The sequence below is a fragment of the Pezoporus occidentalis genome, unplaced genomic scaffold, assembly GCF_034315485.1.
Source record: "Pezoporus occidentalis ecotype Australia unplaced genomic scaffold, CSIRO_AGI_Poc_V1 ctg1, whole genome shotgun sequence".
NCBI classification, from domain to species: domain Eukaryota; kingdom Metazoa; phylum Chordata; class Aves; order Psittaciformes; family Psittacidae; genus Pezoporus; species Pezoporus occidentalis.
In genome coordinates, this window is record NW_026912778.1 from 14951066 (window position 1) to 14972507 (window position 21442).

Genomic DNA, 21442 nt, shown 5'->3' on the forward strand with positions numbered 1-21442 from the left:
TCATACTACATCTTTTTTCCTCACAAAAAATACAGTAAAAATTGCATTACCAAAATGTGGGTATTAAATCTCAGATTAAACTGCCAGACTGGTGGTCATAAAGGATGCCACTAGCAATAAAATTCAGCAATTTCATGACACTTGTAACTGAAAGTAAACAACCCAAGAAGTATGTATTTGTTGAACATGTCAAAGCTGTAGAGGTTGTAGGCTGTTAAGGATCTTTTCTTTGTGGTTAAGTCTGTGAAAATTATACAAGGAAGTATTTTTCCTTTGAATCAAGATAGAAGAACTAAGTCAGCCTTGAAAAAATAGACTTGTGGTGCTTTTTCTTTTAAATTAAGATATACCTAAGACAATATGCCTTGAAAAATAGGTATGGAAGGCTGTATTTTAGACGCTTCAAAACTGACTTGATGACTTTTCTCTCAGGTTTACATTTTTTCTTTAGTGAATTGTTAGACACAGGGTCCTTACCTAAAGTTTCAACAAGTGTCAGTTTCACTTTAAAATAACTTTTACATTTCTTTTGATCAGCAGAACTAAATGCCTTCATTGCAGATACTGAAGATTGCTTATTTGAGATTTGGCATTACCTTACTGCATTTTTTTCTTCCTCTTTTTTCTCCCTCTATACCTCTGATTTTCATAGTATATCTTTTTTCTTCTTGCAGTCAGGAAACCTCTGTACGCAGAAAATATAGTTAGAAATTACTATAACAGCATTTAGTCTGACCTCATGAAAAGCTGTTTCTTTCACAGTAATTGAAAGAAAAATTAGAAAAAAAAAAACTAGATGTGACTAAATCGTGACTCTAGTCACAGCTGAAGGATGATGACAGATCAAAGGAAATGTGTGGTAGTTCACATTGAGGAAAGAATATGCAAAGAATAAAATTTCCAAAACATTTTTCTCCATGAAATGCCGAGTTGAGTCAGTCAGTTGTTGTCTTCCTCTGCCTACCCCAGCCTTCTCTTTTTTCATTCCCAAGCCTCTCAGCATATGAAATGAGATACTTGTCCCTTAAGGTGGAGAGAGAAATGCCTCTGCTATTTTCCTTCTACAGATGCTATAGCAAGTCCTGTCTGCACTAGCAGGAGTGGTTTGCCCATAAAACCTCTGCCTTTAAATCTCTCCCGTTTTCTCACTTTGATTTAAGGGTCTGTGCTCACAGACATATTTTTGTACTTTTGGTTTTATCATTGCACAACCAAATTTTCTTGCTAAAACTGACACTTATCCTGAATCTGTGTTCTCTGGATAGATTATGCTGCATCTGCTTAACTGAATTCATCAGTCAGAGCCTGTCATTACTGTCTGGAGAGTTACCATATCCCAGATCATCTTTACTGTTTTCAGTCTGTTATCAGCCCAGTTTTCAGGGCATTCTTTCCTTTATATTCCATCATATATCCAAACAAAGATCCTGCACACCTTCTCCTGTGAGTGATGAGAAGTATGAGTAAATAATTGTATGAAAGCTTTGATGTGAAAAATTTACTGCATACTTAATTGTACTACAGAGCACCTTATGTAGGTATTCTCATACCTACTTCCTTATGTTCTGCACACTAAGAAATTATGCTTGTTCCATAACTCTACTACTTCTGCCACAAAAATCTTCCTCTCATCCCTTCCTCTTCCCTCATTTCCCCCATGTTAGTTACTAAGGCTAGTAACTAACTAGCCTTAGTATTCTTGTTTTCTTGCAATCCAATAAAACTTTGCCAGGGTCTATTGCTAGTCAAGACTAATTTTATTGTAATTCTGAAGCAGTCAAGGCAAAACACTTGCTTAGGTCTGAAGTGTACATACATTTTGCACATTAATGAAATCTGCAATAAATGTTGAAGTTGAGATCATATGTTAAATATAATGATTCTGTTTGGCTTCAAGTGCATTGTCAGGACAAATCATGCTGCTTTCAACAGCTGAAATGGGCAATTGCTGAAAATTCAGGTGTACTTCAATCTTCATCCCTTAAAATCTTTTTTTTATTCTTTTTTTTTAGTTTTTTTTTTTAATTAAGAGCTGTCTTGAAAAATATGCAAAACTTAAACTTCGGTAAGATATTGTTTGAAAACAGGATTCTTATTTCCTTGGTGTAGAAATATACTCATCAAAATATAGTAAATACAGTAAAAATGGGGGAAATGATCTGCAAAAATTAATAAGAGCATAAGTTCACATGTATTCTCCTGTGTCTTTGATTTTTCTTTAGTTGTGTAGCTTAGATATTTGCAGTGTATAAAGTGGGCTTAAAAGAAGCTTTAAATGTATTTTGTACAAGTATTTCTTCAAGAAAGATGAGACAAATATCCTATTCAGTACCTTGTGAAGACACATACTGTGTGTAATAGTCTCTGCATGAAAATTTAAAATGACTTACAGACAGAGTGACAGGAAGAGTTTTCCAAAAGCCACCTGTTTCACCCTCTGCTGCAACATGGCTTAAACAGTACATCATTCTTGAGCTGTGTGTCCAGAAGTTCTTAAAAACCTTTACAGATGGATTTTGCACAAGCATGCAAAATGTTTGTGGTCCAATCCTTAGAGTCAAAATATTTGGCTAATACCCACCTGATTCTCAGTTTCTTCAAGTTCACTGTTTATTGTTGAATTATCAGTAGGCATGAAGAAAGTGTTTTCCTATTTAAAGATTATTACTGTGTGTCTCCCTAATTTCTCCAGTCTGAACATCATCATCAAGTTTAGCCCTTCCTTGTAGGTCTTTTAATTATTATTTAATGCTTATTTGCATTGTCCATTGTTTCATTCCTGTCCTGTTACTGTTTTTTTCATTACTTTGCATGTCATTGATCTCACAGGCATCTTCCAGCTTCCTAGAAATAATCTGCTTGTTTTTTCTATTCTGGTATATACCTCATGGTATTTTTTTAGAGTTCAAGGTAAGTTGATCTTTACTACCACTATTCTGCCTTTTAAAAGATAAATACCAATTCTGCCTTTCTGTTTTTCACCTTTACAGTTTGCTTTCATCCATCCTTTACAGGCTCTCATAGACTTTGTGCAAGCAATTCAGAAAAGCATTGAAATGGGATGCAGCAAGTGAAGGGGAAAAAAGTATGTTGAGCCATAGGATATCTTGGTGTAATATAAATCAATTCCTTCAGCTAGGAGCTGAGGGTGTCTGCATGAGATGGTTACTGACCTTGAAACCTTTAGCTTTTTTAAGTGGCACAAGAAGCAGAAGAACGCAGGAGGTCTCTGTTTTGAGAGCATTCTGTCAGTGCATGTGCACTTGGTACGTGCTGTGGGACTTGCTTGTGCTGCAGATCACACATTGATTGAGACCTTTCTGTTCCTTTTAGAGACTGTTGCTGCACTTTGAACAGATCTTCTGATTTAATTTCATCCAAAAGGAATCCCCTTCACATACAGAAAAACTGCCCCACAGTCTGAGCCAACATGGAGTAAGTGGGGAAATGAGGGATTGCTGCACTCTACTGCTCTATGTCACTGTTGTAGCCACATTTTAGCTAATAATTTATCGCTTGCAGATTTTGGGTACCTCAGGGTGAAGTTCATTTTACTCAGCTGGCTTGAATATACCTAGTTTATACAAGTATTCATAAATGCATTCATTCTTCCCCTGCAGGATCTTAATCCTTTATCGCTGGTGCACCAATTAAAACAGAGAACCAATTTATGTTGACCTTTAGACTAAAGAAGAAAATTAAAAAGGGAAAAAAAAAACACCAAAAATGTCAATATACTTCAGTATCTATCAGAAGCCTTTCTTCTCCTTTGGGTAAATTGGTTCATTAAGAAGCTACCATTTCACTGTAATTCCTTTTTCACCTTAGGCAAGTCTCCCAGGAAATCTTCACTAAGAGTCCTTTAACTCAAGTTTGCCTTCTTCAAATACATTGCTTTTAGTTGGAGTTATTTTCCTTCTAATCTAACTTTCAAGAATTCTGTTCTTTTGTTACCAATCTCAACTACATTACCACTTAATCTTCACATTCTTATCTGTTTCTTCTCTGTTAATTAGAGGAAAATGTGAAGCAGCCCCTACCCTCATTACTCTTTTCATGAAAGCTTTTCAGGAGCTTCCTCTTCAGCCTGTTTCCCACTGCATTCACAAAATATATTAGTCAGTAACTTATGTTATCATGAGGTCTGTACTCTGGTTTACTTTTCATAAATACATCATCTATTTGATCCTCCTGGTCTGACAGGGAAATCCCAAAGTGGCAATGTTTTTTTTTGTTTGTGTCTTGTTTAGGTTGCTGTTTTGTGTGTGTGTGTGTGTTTTGTGTGGTTTGGTGGGTTTTTGTTTGGTTGTTTTGTTTTTGGGGGTTTTGTTTGTTTGTTTGTTTTATAACCAACTTTCTCAGTAATCTAGCAGTTCTTTTTCCCTTTTGGTCTGAACCTTAGAACAAGTGTATTAATCCATGCTCCCTTACTGCTCTTCCACAACAAACATGAATTTGAACTCTTCCACCTCTCTCTCTCCTTAGATTGTTTATTATTACTGTAATTACAAATGAGCTGCATGAAGTAATAATCAGATGGCTGGTGAGTCTTGATTCTAGTCAGACTCACAATTCTTGGTATTAAGGATGTATAGCTTCCTTTTTTGGTAGCACTGGTATGGTTTCTTTAGTTGCTATTGGGGATTGGACCATCAGCTGCTTCCCTAATCAGCTGCTTCTCTGGAGGGTGTCCAGTTCATCCTCCATGTCTGGTACCTCTGGATTCCTTTCCAGCTGGTCAACTAGTTTTTCACTGGAGGCTGTCATGCTTAGCATAATATTGTTATCCTTTTGGATCATAAGGGCATTGAGCTGTCCCACTTTGCTTATGGCTCTTTTACCAGTTTCCCAGGGAATATTTGCAGGGATTCTTTCATTCCTCTTTCCTGCATTTAAAAGTGTGGAAGTCTATGTTCCCTGGCTTGGGCACAGAGCCTGGACTGAAAAATTCCCCTCCTGGGTTCCTTCTGTGGACACAACTCCAGGTAGCCACTCTGCATCCAGGCTGCACCCTCAGAACTGTAGTCTGAAACAGATTTGATGACAGGGAAGATACTGATGCTGTGCTTTTAATGGGCTGAACTGTGATACTAAACCATGCTTTCTAAAACGTCCTTTTCCAATAAGTCTTAAATTGCCCTGTAATGAAAGTCAGTGAGATACTGAACTGCTGACTCACAAATACAAACCTTTCATTGTCCTTCCAGGGTGAGGAGTTTAGCCATACCATAGGAAGTTTGTGATATGTGATAACACACTATCGCCCCTCACAATGATGCAGCAAATTTGTTTTTGAGATTTCTCTTGAAATTATCCCTTTTACAAGACTTCTTCCATTTGCCAACATAACTGATATGTTCTCAAAGTCCTGTCATGCTGAGCTCTGCAAGGAGATTAGGTAGCTCCCCTGATCACTGTGGGATTTAACACTCTGCAAAAAAGTGAAAGTTATGATTTTTAATCCCTTTGGACTGCAGAGAAGGAACTTGAAGCTATCAGGAGATGAGTGTTCTATTAAGCAGGCTGTTAGATAAAAGAGGAGTTATTTTCAAGCAACTTTGTGGCATTTCTTACACTTTCATTCCCTTTGCCCTGATAGAAAGAGATGGATCTGTGCAGCAAGCTACTTCATTCTTAGTCCCATTTAATTTTTTGAGTGTATCAATAGAGTGAGGTATTGCTTATTGAAAGATGTGTGGTAGCTGTTTTGAAAAACATGCAATGTTTATACTGGAATACTAAGTAACATGCATAAACATAGATACTCTAAAGACTGTTAGATAGTCACACCTCTTGAGAAGTAAAATTCTGCAATTACAAGGTTTTGATAAACCCTTTCCTCACATTAAAATAATTGCTTTCGATTTTGACAGTAATGGGCTCCTTAGACTGTCTTGAAAATTGATTTCTTTAATGCTTTTTGCTAGTGTGATCAAGGAAGCAGTGTTAATAGCTCCTACTTAATGATATTTGTTTTGTTATAAGAAAAGTATATTTTGCTGAATAGAAGTGCCAGTCCAGAGAGTTACTGAAGGATGTTTTTGACTGCAGGTACTTCAGTACTTCCATGTAATGGCTCAAGAGGTTATTGTAAATTAAATCTTCCTCTGTAACAAATACAGTCATATTATAAGAAAATATTTAGGAAGATACATGTGCCTTATTGCACAAGTGTAAAATATTAAGAAAACACAGGATATGAAAGCGCCTTTTGGGTCACTTTGCCTAGTTGTTATCATAAGCAACCCTGAAATGAATGAATCATCCTAAAATTGATAAATTGTACCTTCAAACATTTTTTTATGGCTTCCCTGGTTATTCTTATTCACCTGCTATACCAGAATCCTATTTCTTTAGATTTTGCAATCTTAATCACAGAATATTTTAAATCTAGAGCTCAAATCTGAAGATGAGAGTCCTAACTTGCAAGGTTTATCTTAAAATGGTCTTTGGTCTTTCTAATGGAGCAGCATGGATTTTCTGGTAATATTAAAAGGTCGCTTGAGACGAGGAATCTTGGTGTTAAGGGTACTGATGGTAAATGACATTTTTTTTTCTAATGATTTTTATTATTTATACAAACTGGACTGTTACTGAGAAGAGAGCAATCATTAGAGTAATGTAATTTTAACAGTCATCAACAAATTCTACTTGTCTGAGGCTAAGGAGGTAGAAAATGTTGGCTCTATCAGATACAGGGTAAATGGTCTAATGAGTACATAAAGAAAGCTATTTTTCAGCCAGTTTGTGGAATCCAATCTTTAAATTAACTTTTTATGATAACAATTATCTGATTCTAAGTGTGTCATATATAAGTAACAGAAAAAATATTGCGAAAACCCCAGATATGCTGGAATAAACAAGTCAGTTAATTTTTCTCTGCGTGGCTGTGGTGTTCATAAGCTGTTGTTTATTTTTTTTTAATTCTTCTTAGAGCAATGTGGATGAAATAAAGGTAGATTAGGAGCAAAAGGAAGCATTAAGATGGAAAATTATGTACAAGGAAAGACAATGAACTGTGATTATTTAGTAATATATCTAAAGAAGAAACAGAAGCAATTGCATTATAACATTGGAGGTTCAGGGTATGTATGAAGAAAGTACTTTGAACTATGAAGATAATTTAGGCAGTATAGTAGTTTGTCTAAAGAAGATACAGAATCTCCCTTCAGGGAATAGAAAAAGAGAAACTCAAATCATTATGTCAGGAGCAGTAAAGGTATAGCTGATTTTGCCGTAGTGCAAGCCAATACTAGAACCTCTTAACTTGAATTCAAGCAATTCAAGACATGCTTTATAATTTTTTAATAGAAACAAATGCTGATGTAAAGAATACTTGTTTATTGCTTGCTTTCTTTGCTGCCCCAACTTTTCCAGACTTGTAATGCCCAGTCCTGAATTGCTTGGAAAGCATAGTAGAAATGTAAGATGAAATTTGAGTTAAACATGTACTAGAGATGGGTGAATATTTTAACACAGCTTTTTTTTTTTTTTTTCAGAGAATAAAATCAAAACAGTAAAAGTCTTATTTTCTCTAATAACCTACCTTTTACTTATAAACTAGAATATAGAGATTTTGAGGAACTGCCTCCTTGGGTGAGTTTAAGTATATTACATGATTATTTTCACCTTCTGATTAGCTAGTTTCTAGAAGTATTTTTAAGCAGAAATTGGTACAAGCATATAGTGTTTAGTGGCGCAAGATCTGAAATTTTGATTGTGACAGGCTCATTGACAGGGCAAGTTGCAAACGCAAGAAACACCAAATGTAACTGCATCAGCACAACTCATTTTGTATATGTGATTGAATGAATTACAAGGCATTTCCACCAAAATCATCTTTAAACTTCTAAAAATCTACGTAATTTAGAATTAATTCAGTGTAAGAGCTGGAATACATGAGAGGGATATGTTCTAAAAATTGTAGAGATTCCTAGAGAAACAGCAGAGTTGCTGCTCTAACACCTTAGTTAAGTCTTATGTATACACAACAAACAGTGGGACTCTACAGATCTCTTATGGTTTCTTATAGGTAAATATTACTTAAAGATTTATCAACAAAGATGACTGCTTTTGTCATCATGATTTGTTTATTTTCCTCCAGTATCAGTATGCTAGCAATTTGCAGTTTTTCATTGTTCTTTCTGAAGTCAGGCAACAACTTAAATAATAAAATACAGGGATAACGTGTGATTAATTTTTCAGCATGGCTAAATTATCTTCAAGATGCTGTGTTGAAATTACAAGCAAGCCTCAGAGACAGAGAAGCACATTGAATAACCTGTGCAGTTTATGTGGAGTAAATAAACACGTCCATACCCGGTAATTTATTGTTAGTCTAATTAAAAAATCAGCAGTCTTACCAAGACTGTGTTATTAGTCCAGTTACAGTGACACTAACACCTATCATTCAAAGCATGCAATTATTATAGCTTCCTCCCAGTACTGTCAAAATTAAAAGCAATATACACAAACTTCTGCTATCCAGACCTTTCTCTGGTGTTAGATTTGCCCTGCCTGCAAATGGTAGCATGGAGTTGATGGTGAGGGATTCTTCCACCTTGTTCTTGGGTCCCACTTCAGTTACTTTTAATTTATTTTTTTTATTTTATCACTCAGTGAAGTCTGTGTTATAGCCAAATGGTGAAATATTCAGCTCATAATGAAATAGATACATTTCAAATTTGTTTTCCAAACCTGAAGTCTATTGACAAAATTACTTTTAACCTTCTGTAATTAATTTGTCTTCATATATAGAAAGAAAGGGGGGAAAGATGATGACTGAAGGAATAATTAATACTTCTGGATTTCCAACTTCTTGGTGTTTACATTCAGATGAGGGACAGACCTTCTTTACCTCATTTCTCTGTGTTTTCTGTTTCTTCTCTTTATCTAGTTCCTGGTGTCCTATAACTGGCTCTACATAGACCTGAAACCCTTCACTAGCTCTTAATAATTTTGCCAACATTTACAGAGAAGAACATTTACCATTGCCTGACTCTGTTTGGTACTTCCATTCCACCTGCATGAACTATGGAGTTGTAAGGAGTGTTCCACATTTTCTGACTCATTAAATATTGATTGTAAAAGTCTGTATTGGATAGAAATTATTTTTTGTTGGCCTGACCACACATTAACAGAATCACAGAATTTTAATGTAAACAGAATATTGACTAAAATGGTAAAGCAGAGAACATGCATCAAAATAAAGAATTAGTTTCATTTCCAAAAGTTTAAGATATATTAGGTATAACATTATTCACTTCTATAATGTTTGGTCTAGACTACTGTCCTGGGTTCAGCAGTAGCAGTGACTTTTTCTCCTTCTTAGTAGCTGGTGCAGTGTTGTGTTTTTGACTTTCGGCCTGGGAACAGTGCTGATAACACCGATGTTTTTAGTTGCTGCTCAGTAATGTTTACTCTGACCAAGGACTTTCTGAGTCTCATGCTCTGCCAGGGAGGAGGGGAAGCCAGGAGGAAGCAGAGAAAGGACATCTGACCCAAACTAGCCAAAGGGATATTCCATACTACAGCACGTCATACCCACTATATAAACTGGGGGCAGTTACCAGGAAGGGCTTAGATCACTGCTTGGTCAGGCTGGGTATCGGTCGGCAGGTGGTGAGCAGTTGTATTGTCTTCTCTTGTTATTTCCCTTGTCTTTATTATTATTGGTGGTAGCAGCAGTGGTTTGTGTTATACCTTAGTTACTGGACTGTTCTTATCTCAACCTGTGGGAATTACATCCTTTCAATTCTCCTTCCCATCCTTCTGGGTGCTGGGGGGAGGAAGAGTGGAGAGTGAGAGAATGGCTGCATGGTTCTGAGTTACAGCTGGGCTTAAACCATGACAAGTACATATCCTCTCACGACATAGTTTCTATTAGAGTTGTACGCATTCAGTGGGTCTGAAAATCTTGTATTTATTGTTTAAATTCCAGAATATTGGATATCTAGGGGTAGAAGAATTGCATAGTTAGGTTCTGTGTTTTTCATAGAATCATAGAATCATAGCATAATTAGGGTTGGAAAGGACCTTAAGATCATCTAGTTCCAACCCCCCTGCCATGGACAGGGACACCTCACACTAAATCATATCACCCAAGGCCTCGTCCAACCTGGTCTTGAACACTGCCAGGGATGGAGCATTCACAACCTCCCTGGGCAACCTATTCCAGTGCCTCACCACCCTAACAGGAAAGAATTTCCTCCTTATATCCAGTCATCTAAACTTCCCCTGTTTAAGTTTTAACCCATTACCCCTTGTCCTATCACTACAGTCTCTAACGAAGAGTCCCTCTCCAGCATTTGCTTTAAGAACATGCAATTTATACATGATTGTAAAAAATCCAGTAATATGAAACATAAGAGTTCTAGGAAGATTGTACCTTAATCTAGATTAATCTATGAGATCACATAATATTCTGCCTTTTTCACTTGACTATAAAGGATACATCCATGTCTGAAGAAAAATAGCATAAGTACCTAGACCATGGAATAAAATCAAACATTTAAGCATGAAAAATGCATTTTTTTCTTATTGTCTGGTCTGGGTAGGTCTGTATTTTCTGTTCATACATATATTTCAAGATTACTTTTATAACTGAAGAATCCAGATCATGCTCCCCACATTCAAAAATCACTCTAAAGGACAGAATATATTCAATAGATTTTTTTTTCTTAGTTTATATCCCTTTAAATGTTGCTGCACAGTACTATAGTAGCTTCTTCCCCTTCTTTTCCCTGGTATTCACACAGGGTCAGCTGTTATTTTCAGCAGATGGATGAAGGCAGATGTTTCCATCAATCCAGATTTTTGCCATTCCAATATGTTGTACTGGGTATATTCCTATCATTTTTACCTTTAATTTTGGCTACTGAAATTCAGTTATCTTTCTTGTTAATTCAGGCAAATACACTCTGTTTTCATTTCTGATACCACTATCCTTTTTGTTTACGCAGAACTGTAGCTGTCTACAGTTTTTCTTTCAATTGTACATCCATAAGTATGTACAGGTATAATTTTTCTCCAACTGGAGTTATGTTCCAACTCTGCTTATGAAATCCAGCTTTTTGTGTGTTTGAACACAATACAAATAATTTCCCTTGTAATCTTCCTCCCAACCTTTTGTGTATCTTTTCCTTTTTATCAAGTGTAGCTGCTAATATCTTTCATCTTAATTGTCCCATCACTGTTCCTCTATATAGTCTGCTTTTTTATGCATTCATGTAAAATTCAGTATTCTTTTTCCATCTTCAGTATAATTCACCACTGCTTCATTGCTTCAACTACCTTTCTTTCCTTTTGCATAGCATATTTTTACACTACAGATGTTTCATCTCTGGTCTTTCATAGCACTACAACCGCATCATCCAGAATCCTTTCCATGTTTAGGCTCAGCAGTTATGCCAATGTGGCAACAGGCAGTGAATGCTTATTAATTTATAGGACACTGTGTTTAGGCACTTTCTTTAAACACTACTTTTAAAAAATTCTTATTTTATTTTTTCCCTTCTCCAGGTTTTGTGCAGTGCTTCTTTCTTCAGACTGTGAGCTTTTGGAGACAGAATGTGGGTTTAAAGACACACTCAGAAAACAAGCAGAATACCACGTATAACTGCAGAACTTCTGAAAAACTTGAATATTATTGATAATAATGTATTTCCTGGCCCACCAACTACTTTGTTGTTCCTGTTGTAAAGTACTGAAACAGATATTTGGTGTATTTTATTATTTTATTAAGGAAAACAGGAAGAATGCCATACAATACTGAAATAAAAAATCTTACTCATCCATGTTTTAGTCACTTCAGATTAAGCATCACTTCAATTTAGTTTTCCCTGCGCTTGTGGGTGTAAATTGTTATATGATTCTAAGCAAAAATCTTGTGATGCAAAGAAAATCATGCACTACCTACCACAGACTGATTCCCAGTAATTCTCCAAGCAGTGGCACCTTGAAAGATGATCCTCATTCTCCCTCCACTTCTTTCTCTATCACCACTTTTTATTGCTGAGCCTAATGTTAGATGTATGAAATATTCCTTTAGCCAATTTGGGTCAGTTGTCTTGGCTGTGTGCTCCCAAATCCTTACCCATCCTCTCTCTACTTATTGGAGGACACAGACGGACTAAAAACGAGAAATATTTGATGCTGTGCAAGCACAGTTCAGCAATAACCAAAGCATCAGTGTGTTATGAACAGTGTTTCAGCAAAAATCTGAAGCACAGCACCATACAGGCTGCTATGAAGAAAGCTAACTTCATCCCAGTCCCAGTATGTGAAATTAGCATTTAATTATTGTAAGAAAGTACTGGAATAGTTCTTTCAAGTCTATTTTTCCCTAGAGTAAAGTAAGTTCACACCAAAATGATAAACTGAGTATCCATTGCCTGGAAAGCCTAAAGTAATGTAGACAGTTTATTCTGAAGATTAGCAAAAGGAATGGCTAAAATGAATTATATTAATAATATTATATCAAAATCATATCTAGAGGAAGATGCAAATATGTTTTAAGACAGAATTCTTTTGTGGTTCTCTTTTAAACTTCTCTATATTAATTTTCATCTTTCGGGACGAACTCCAAAGTTAAACTGATCTTCATGGTTATAAGTGCATTAAGTGAACCAGGATACTGGGCCTTCTTCTGATTACTCTTTTCAATCCTAATAACTTTTAATCCAGTTCTATTACTTCTGGAAAGCCTTGAATTTTTCTCTATAACAGCATAGTTCTAACTCAATGAAAATCTTTTCATATTCCAACTCCTCTTTAAACTGGGTGAGGAATTACTGATGAAGAAAACGTACTGGGCAGTGATTCTATGAAAGGGGAGAGCATCATTGTGTCGTAGTACATGTGTGACTGTTTATTTTACAATTCAGTCTTAGTCATTACACATTTCAGGAATTTACTTTCTAGAAGATTATTACATTTATCAAGCAGTTAAGGTCACAGGCACACTCTTTCAGTTCTATATCTTAGTTGTGGCATACACTCCAGAATGTAGTCTGTCTTCTTGTATTGAGTAATTTTACAGAAACTAGAGTGCTCTTGTCTGTCCAGTGCCCGCGTGTATTCAAAATCTTGGGCTCTGGTAGGTGAGTAGCTCATTGCTGAAGAATTAAAGAATGAGGGCTTAGAAATGTCACTCAGGAAAGGAGAAGCCCTAATGGATGCATCATTAATTTGTTTCTGAGATTCTGGCAGTTTTGACTTGCTATACAAATTAACTTGCCACAGCTAAAAATAAACAGAGAAAATCCAATAAGTACCAAACATTAGTGAACAAATAAATTTCTGTGCTTCAATTCCCCTTCAGTACCATAAGAACAGTATCACTTGATATAAAGCCACTGCAAGTATTTTGAAAATTAATTAATAGTTGTGAAGAGCTGTGTGACTTCAGCAATAAACACTTATGAGAAGCCAAGAGGGAAACTGACAGTACTGTCTTCAAAGCACATTTTTAACAGAGTGCAATAGATGCAAAGAAAATAATGAGTCAAAGCAAAATAGTGATTAGCCAACCTTGTGTGGAATTAGCTGGGATTCGATGGTAGATAGTATGTATAACTATAGACTTTATTGTTTGCATACATGCAAGGTGGAACAGATAGAATTTTTCTAGGCAAACTTAATTTCAGCATTTCCAGTTTTCTGGAATTTTGACTTTGTATTATTTCAGCCTTTCCTCCTACCCCCACTTTTATTGTACGTATTATTTTGTGCCTGACAGTTACAAATGTTCCATAGAAGCAGATAAAACAACATATTGAAGTTGCCTTTTCAGTTAGAAAATATTTTTATATCCAAATCATAGAATCATAGAATTGACTGGGTTGGAAAAGACCTTTAAGATCAATAAATAGGTACGTATTTCTTGTTGAGTATTTATTTGCTGAGAAAAATAGAGCATGGTGGTTGTTTTTTTTCTCAAGTGATTCTTTCCTATTATGATTTTATAAATTATTACTATAGCATATCTAGAAAAACAGGGTTGCTGAAATTGAGTATAAATGGATAATAATGCAGATTACACATTCAGAAGCAAAGTCTTACTTCCTTTTCAAAAATAGGCACCACTCTCTTATATTGCACTTTGTTAGAAAGCCTACAAATGCTTGATGTTTTATGTGTGAAATAATTTTTATAGACATCTGATATCTTGATTTAAGGAAAACATTTTAAAATATTACATTACTTCTTTAAAAAGCATTTGGTAATTCAGCTATCATAGTGTGCTGGTTTTGGCTGGGGTAGAGTTAATTTTCTTCATGTTAGTTGGTATGGGGCTATGGTTTGGATTTGTGCTGGAAACAGTGTTGATACAGGGATGTTTCAGTTATAGCTGAGTAGTGCTTACACAGAGTCAAGGCCTTTTCTGCTCTTCACACCACCCCACAGCGAGTAGGCTGGAGGTACACAAGAAGCTGGAAGGGGACACAGCCAGGACAGCTGACCCCAACTGACAAAGGGGGGTCACTAACAAAACCCCATATCATATGGCATCATGCTCAGCATATAAGGCTGGGGGAAGAAGGAGGAAGAGGGGATGTTTTTGTCTTTTCAAGTAACTGTCACATATGATGAAGCCCTGCTGTCCTGGAGATGGCTGAACATTGCCTGCTGATGGGAAGTGGTGATGGAATTCCTTGCTCTGCTAGTGTGCAGCTTTTGCTTTCCCTATTAAACTGTCTTAACCCACATTTTTTCTCACTTTTCTGATTTTTCCCCCATCCCACTGGATGGGGTGTGTGTATGAGTGAGCAGCTACATGGGGTTTAGTTGCTGGACAAAGTTAAACCATGATATATAGTTTGGATACAAACAACACTTCTAACAAAAGTTGAAGAAAAGTTCTTGGCTTTATTTAATCAGTTACACATTTTGGTAAACATATAAACTATTACAGAGTCTGTGAATTTCTCTTGATGCCATTACTTTAACAAGGATATTCCATACTATAGAAAGCCTTAACATTACATTTTGTTATTCCATATTTCTTTGCTTTGGAAAGTAGTTCAGTATATTTTCTGACTCTGGTAGTTTCTGGGTTTGTAGTCAGAAGCATGTAGGCTTCAAGTCCTATAACTCATATGTGAAGTCATGATTTCTAACGGTATGTTCTTTACAGATCTGTTATAGTGTGGAAAGCTACCTATCACATATCTTTGCTGTGTTTCGGAAACTTTATCGGCTGAATTGCATTGTATGAAGTGTAATTCTGTTTGTTGTCAGAAAGAATTAACATTTTCACAGTTTTGCTTCAGATGTGGATGTAGTGATGTCAATCAAATATCTGCCATACTGGCATCATTTGTTTTAGAAAGGGAATAGCTGTAATGGTATAGTGGCTACACCATCCTTAGATAAGCATAATAGTGTTTGACTCGGCGTCCTCTTCCAGCATCAGCTGTAGCAGTTGGGGACACTTTTATCTAGCTATTTACAACTGCCCAGCAAGTGGAGGTTATTTGTTTCACAATTCAGACAACAGAACAGAAATGCAAGTTCTTACTGTTTTGCTACATTAGGGTCAGCAATGGCATCAAAACATTTAATCAGCAATTAAGTTAAATGTGGCAATTTTGCACTTAAGCAGATCTAGCTGAATTCCACTGCCTGTATGGTAAAGAATTATCTTCTGTCAGGATTATAGTAACAAGCATCCAGGGGTAAAAAGTCTTGAATTTCTATCAGAATGCAAAAGGATCCTGTCTCAAGCAAGTTTCATTGATTTTCTGTAAGAATAAAACCAAAGCCTTATTTTTCATAGTTTTTCCTGTAAAAATGCAGCCAAAGCCAATAAATGCAACTATTCTTTGCTTATATGATATTAAACATTGAATCGTTTGGTTTGCTTGTTATATCCAGGCTTTTGCAATGGCCCCTTTCCTATTTTTATTCAGATAAACCAAAAAAATAGCAGCTGAAAACAGCCCTCAACATTTTTGAAGTTGTTCTTTTCACCAGCAACATGTTCCTAGTAGTGACGATCAACTACTAATAAAAGCCCCCTTTTTGATTTCTTTGTATATGATATTTTCCTAATAATGACATAAGATTTTTTTCTATTATTTCACTATGTAAAAATAGCAGATTGCTTCCTAATGTTATATATATATATTTAGAGAAAATTAACTAGTGATTTAGAAGTTGTAATTCTTGATCTAGCTTCACCTCTTCAGCAAAGGAATACTTAGGTTCTACATTTGTACCCTTGCATTAGGTACAGCTAAGGAATAATGTATGCAGTTCATCATCAGGCTACACAGTTTAATACCTCGATCCTAGATGAAGCTTTACCTATAAATCCTCCCCCATCTAGCTGCTGTCCAAGATCATCAGAGGAGCTCCGAACAGCGGGACGGTATTCATTAGTTTTAGGTATTAGGCCAGCTACTGTGTTCTTTTTAGCTTGTTCTGGATAAGGTTATTTTCTAAAGTGAATTATATATATTATTAATTGTAGGATGGAATGGGAAATTTGAGAGTGACTAAAAAAGGAATACGACTTGAAGGAATATCTGAATTTCTACTTCCATTATACGTGAAAGAAATCCATTCCCGAAAGGTATGTGGTTTTAATCTTTTGTTTCTTAATTTACAGCTAATATAAATTAATTTCTTCAGTCTCAAACTACAAAGTTTAATTCTTACACCTCCTAAATTAGCAATCAGTAGAGGTTTGCCTTGAGAATATCTTAACAATGAAAGCTTCCTTCTTGTCAAAAATGATTTTTTTTTTTCTTTTGAAACCTTGCTTGGCTCTTGAAAGAAATGTTTCATCCTAAAGAAAGGAGATTCTAAGCATGTATATTTTATACTTCAAATAACCTCAGCACTGGGAATGGAACATTTGATTCTTTATTTGATGTGAACTCCAGAAACACAGGATTCATGTTATGTGCAAAATGCAGTGAAATAAAGAATGGGTTTGTACATGCTTAAGTTCTTTCTGGCATTAGCTAGTGTGATTTCTGGTTTTTTGTTGCTGGGTATTTTCTTTTTTTCCTCATTAGGTACAGGCAATCTTGCTAAATTGCATAATGTTTCTAGGATTTAATTCTTCAAAAAGAACCATTTTTAATATTGCGTTAATGCAATTGTTTTATCATAAAGCACTAGGTTGTTACAGAGGAAGAAAGAAAATCAAGATACTAGGCATTCAGAAATGAAATGTAGCTTATTTTATCTCATTTATTTTGATTCAGTTATGCTGTTTATATTAATATTTTCAATAGATTAAAAGAAACTGGAAATTTCTTAAGTTTTTTTTTACCATGCAAGTGATCATCTATGATCAGAGTGGAATGTTATTATGTTTTTCAGTCAGGCATTTGCAAAGAATTTTAGCATGCATACTGCAAAAATTAACAGGACTGAAGAATACGTTTACACTAAATGCCTTTAGGGTAAGTTCTGTCTGCTGAAAACTGTCTTTTATGTATATAAAAAAGTCTCAGGTATATTCAGAAATGAGATCATGACAGTTTCCCATTTATCTTAGCTAGTTTACTCTTGTGTTAATAAATGTGTGAGGTAGTCTTTGTCTTTTTTTTCTGTAAAACAGAGTAGCAACCTTGTCCTAAGTAATGGAAAATTGCATAATCAATTGACAGTGTATCCTCCACAATGTTGACTTTTGATCACTTTACGGAACAGACATTCTTTTACTTTCCAACTCACTATACATACCAGTGTTTACAAAATCTTGTTCATGATGTTGCTTTTATAATGGTAGATAAAAATATTAATAACTAAGACAAATCTATAATAAAACATTTAGTAATTATTTCTAAATAAATAAAATATCAGCATTTTGAGGAACGTGGAAACAGTGGAACACTCAGTGCATAAGTACATTAAATGACCATTTAAGTACAAAACACTGATACCAAAAGTAAATCAATAAGGCCAGATTCCTCCTAAAATCAGAAAGCCATTTATGAAAGGAAACTTTGGCTGTGAGTTTATTTTTTCCTGCACCACCTTGCCATACAAAGGTGTGATCACTTCTAAAGTTCTTTAAAATGTTGAAACTCTAGAATTCATTAAATTACCTATAATAATGTCTTTTATCTATACATAAATATTTTAAGGGTTCAGTTAGACCTCAATGTCTAGTACAACATATCATGCCTAAACAATAAACGTCTTTAGTATGAATATTCTAATATGCAGACTTTATGAAATAGATGTAATATTTCCAGGTTGTATAATCTTTCAAGGAGCATGCTATTTCTTAAGGGTAGCAGAACATTAGTCATGTTTTGTAGATTTTCCCCAGTTCCTTTCTGCATGTGGATGGTGTCTGTTGTTATTCTGTTACTGTATGTGAGAGTTATGATTTTGGATATTTGCTTGCACAGTGCTTTGTATTGCAGAGCATTGGTTCTGGTTAAAGTAAACATGGAAACTTTTGTTTCAAGTGAGATAATGAGAGACTCAAGTAGGGTCCAAATATCACTCAGAGCTGCTAACAAATCTCGGGGGAAAATATACACAGAAATGTAACTACTGTAAGGGAGCAGGATGCAAAGCCTAGCAGGAGCCTGATGCAAGGTCATGCTAGTCCTGTGAGGCTCATGAAAAATAGATAGACCTGTCAGTAAGTGGCCTCAAACCAGCAGAAGAAAAGAGATAGAGCTGATCAATAACTGGACAAAGTACTTAAACTAAAACATTTTTGGTGTCTCAGGTCTGCTTATATCTCTTAACATTAAACCACTTGTTACCTAAATAAGAAAGTAGAATGTACATAAACTTGGTTCTCATCTTGCAGTGCTTGCGAACTGAGTTCATGTTCTAGTCTTTTGCTAACTTGCCCAGTATTTGTGATAAAGTTTCAGTAACTTGTGATGTATGCAGTTGGGCATGTCATGAGGGAATGATGAAAAAACCCTGTGGAGCTGTATTAAGCTTTACAGTAGGGATTTGTGATGTCTCTGCATGGTGTTTCCCCAGGCTTGTGGTATCTCCATATGACATTAGCTGTTTTGCCACACTTACCTTGGTGCTGTAGAAATTTAAGAGTGGGCCAGATCTTCTGCAGTGAATTCTGAAGAACTATCCTGATCACCAGCCATTTTGTATCACTTTGGGTGCTACAGAAAGCAATGATTTTCCACATCTCTTTTTTTGAAGCAGTAATGATTAAAGTTACATATATATGGAGTTAAAATGTACATGGAATCAGAAACTCATTCATAGCTGATGACTTTGCAGTCTTTTACATATTGCATATTTATTTTCTAAAATAATAGTTTGCTCTTTAAGCAAAAGAACACAGTCATTGAAGTCACATAATTCTATTAACTCCTGAGATATCTTGAAACATATTAAATAATATCACTGTGTAACGAGTCTGTTTCCTCTGAACTGGTGACATGGTTTGTAGAATGGCCTTGTGGGGACCTCTAGAGCTCTGCAAGTCAGGGCATCACTGCTTTCCCATTAGTCAGCACAAAGCAGAGAAGGGTAGAAAGTCCAGTGATATTAGCAGCAGGTATGCTGTATTATGGGTAAGAGGCACTAATGGAGTTCTTATGCATACTCTAGAGCTATCTTTTAGTTAGCTAGATCTGGAGCTGATAAAATGTGTTCATTGATATTGCAGGGTTCACCTCTGATTCTGATAGTGACCTACTTCTGATACGAGTCCCAGGCAGTCTGTTGAGCAGCTATGACGAACTGAGCTCTCCACTACTGCAATTCAAATGTGAAGGGTGGCTAGATTTAATACTGTAAAGTTCACATATGTTTATAGATGCTAAAATTGCCACTTTTGCCTGCAGTATACCTGGATCCTCAAATAAGATTATTTATGCAGGGTTAAATGCAGACCTTAAACTGCCTTTATCATTGAATCATAAAATCTCTTTGGCTACTGTGGGTTGTGTGTCCTGTCTCTTCTCCCTCACAGCTTCTTGTGCTCCTCCTCACTGGCACAGAGCACAAGAGACTGAAAAGTCCCTGATCAGGGTAAGTGCTACTGACCAACAACTAAAACATCAGTGTGTTACCAGCATTATTTTCAGACTAAAGCCAAAACACAGCACTGCACCAGCTACTAGGAGGAAAAATAACCGTTCCAGCTGAAACCAGGAAAATTCTGTAATACTTTGAGTAAGTCAGAGAAGAAATAAAATGTCTGGTGATATTTTCTCCTGACAGTATACAATTTGCTAACAGTAGTAATGAAAACCCCAGGTTTTCAGTAAACTGAATAGTCACTCCTGTTTTGTCTGTAGAAGTTGTGTAAATAAGAAGGCTGCTCAGAGGTTGCTGATGGTGACCTTGCTTCTCTTGCTTTGCCCTTTCTACTCTATTAAGTTAGTGGTGTCTACAAGCCACAGTCTTCTACACAAAACACACTTACATAAAAAATATATTTCTGTATTTTCACCAAATGACTTAATCATTTGTCAGAACTTGAACTGATACATCAGAACCTGAGCAGATAAGGTTCTTTTGATTCTGAATTAACATCTTTATATCCCTGAGAAAAGGATACTCTATAACTTCAATTTTCTGAGAGTTTCATTTTGACTATGGCTGGGCTAGTAGTATATTTTTGTTCAAGTTACTAGTCTGAAACCAGTAAGTTTAATCTAGACAATGTTACATTTTCCATGTTCATATCATTTACATTAATATCATACAAAGAAACAATACGAACTATATTCTTTGTAGTGTACCATTAATGAGATGGATGAAATCAAATAACACATAATGCAATAACCTGAATAATTGCAATATTCCAGTTCTTTGGGATGAAATTTTTTTATCATCCTACTACTGCATCCATACTACTGCATTTGTGAATAGAAACAATCAAGGTACAGTTTTATTAGTTTGTTATATAACAATAAATACAGCTAATGGTGCTTTCTTGAGAATGTATTCTGGCTTTATTAATCTTTTTCATTTGCTCATGCAGTACTTAAGGGCTGAAGAAAATTAAATTTTCTTTGTGTTAAATTGTTTCAATTTCAGATAAAACAAGTAACTAATTGTCCCTTAAGCTAGGGGGATTGCTTTGTTTTTTTCTTTACAACTAACAAGGTAAAAAAGGTATATTAACTGAATATAAAAAACATATGTTTGCCAGAGATATCCTTAGAGAGCACAGAAGTTAATGATTCAGTTAAAAGTCATTAGAAAAAGGTCTAGGAAACAAGAAACACTGAATACATATAAACACAGGAAACTCTGAAAACTCTGTGCATATCTTTAATTATCAAAAATGTGATAGCTTGAGAATTAAGAAATTGTAGGTAGTTTTCAAAGCAGAACTTCTCTCAGGTATTCTTTCTCTCCAGATTTTCACTCTAGAGCCTGAATATTCTTCTAAATATATAGAGAGTTTTATTTTACTTTGATTCGGGTTTGGAAATAAAGCAATCTTGACAAAAAACGTTTCTGCAACAGATTTCTT

The 21442-nt window shown here is 35.5% G+C and overlaps 1 protein-coding gene across 5 annotated transcripts in view; it reads left to right on the forward strand.

Annotated features, from left to right (window-relative positions):
- Positions 1-21442, forward strand: part of SGCZ (sarcoglycan zeta) — a 451408-nt gene that overhangs the window by 311032 nt on the left and 118934 nt on the right. For 3 of the 5 annotated variants that reach the window (XM_062602076.1, XM_062601911.1, XM_062601995.1), the window contains exon 3: positions 16475-16576. The exons of the other annotated variants lie outside the window; for them this stretch is intronic. In XM_062602076.1, coding sequence (XP_062458060.1) covers positions 16475-16576 — 102 coding nt within the window. The remainder of the gene's footprint in view (positions 1-16474; positions 16577-21442) is intronic. 5 annotated transcript variants of the gene reach the window in all.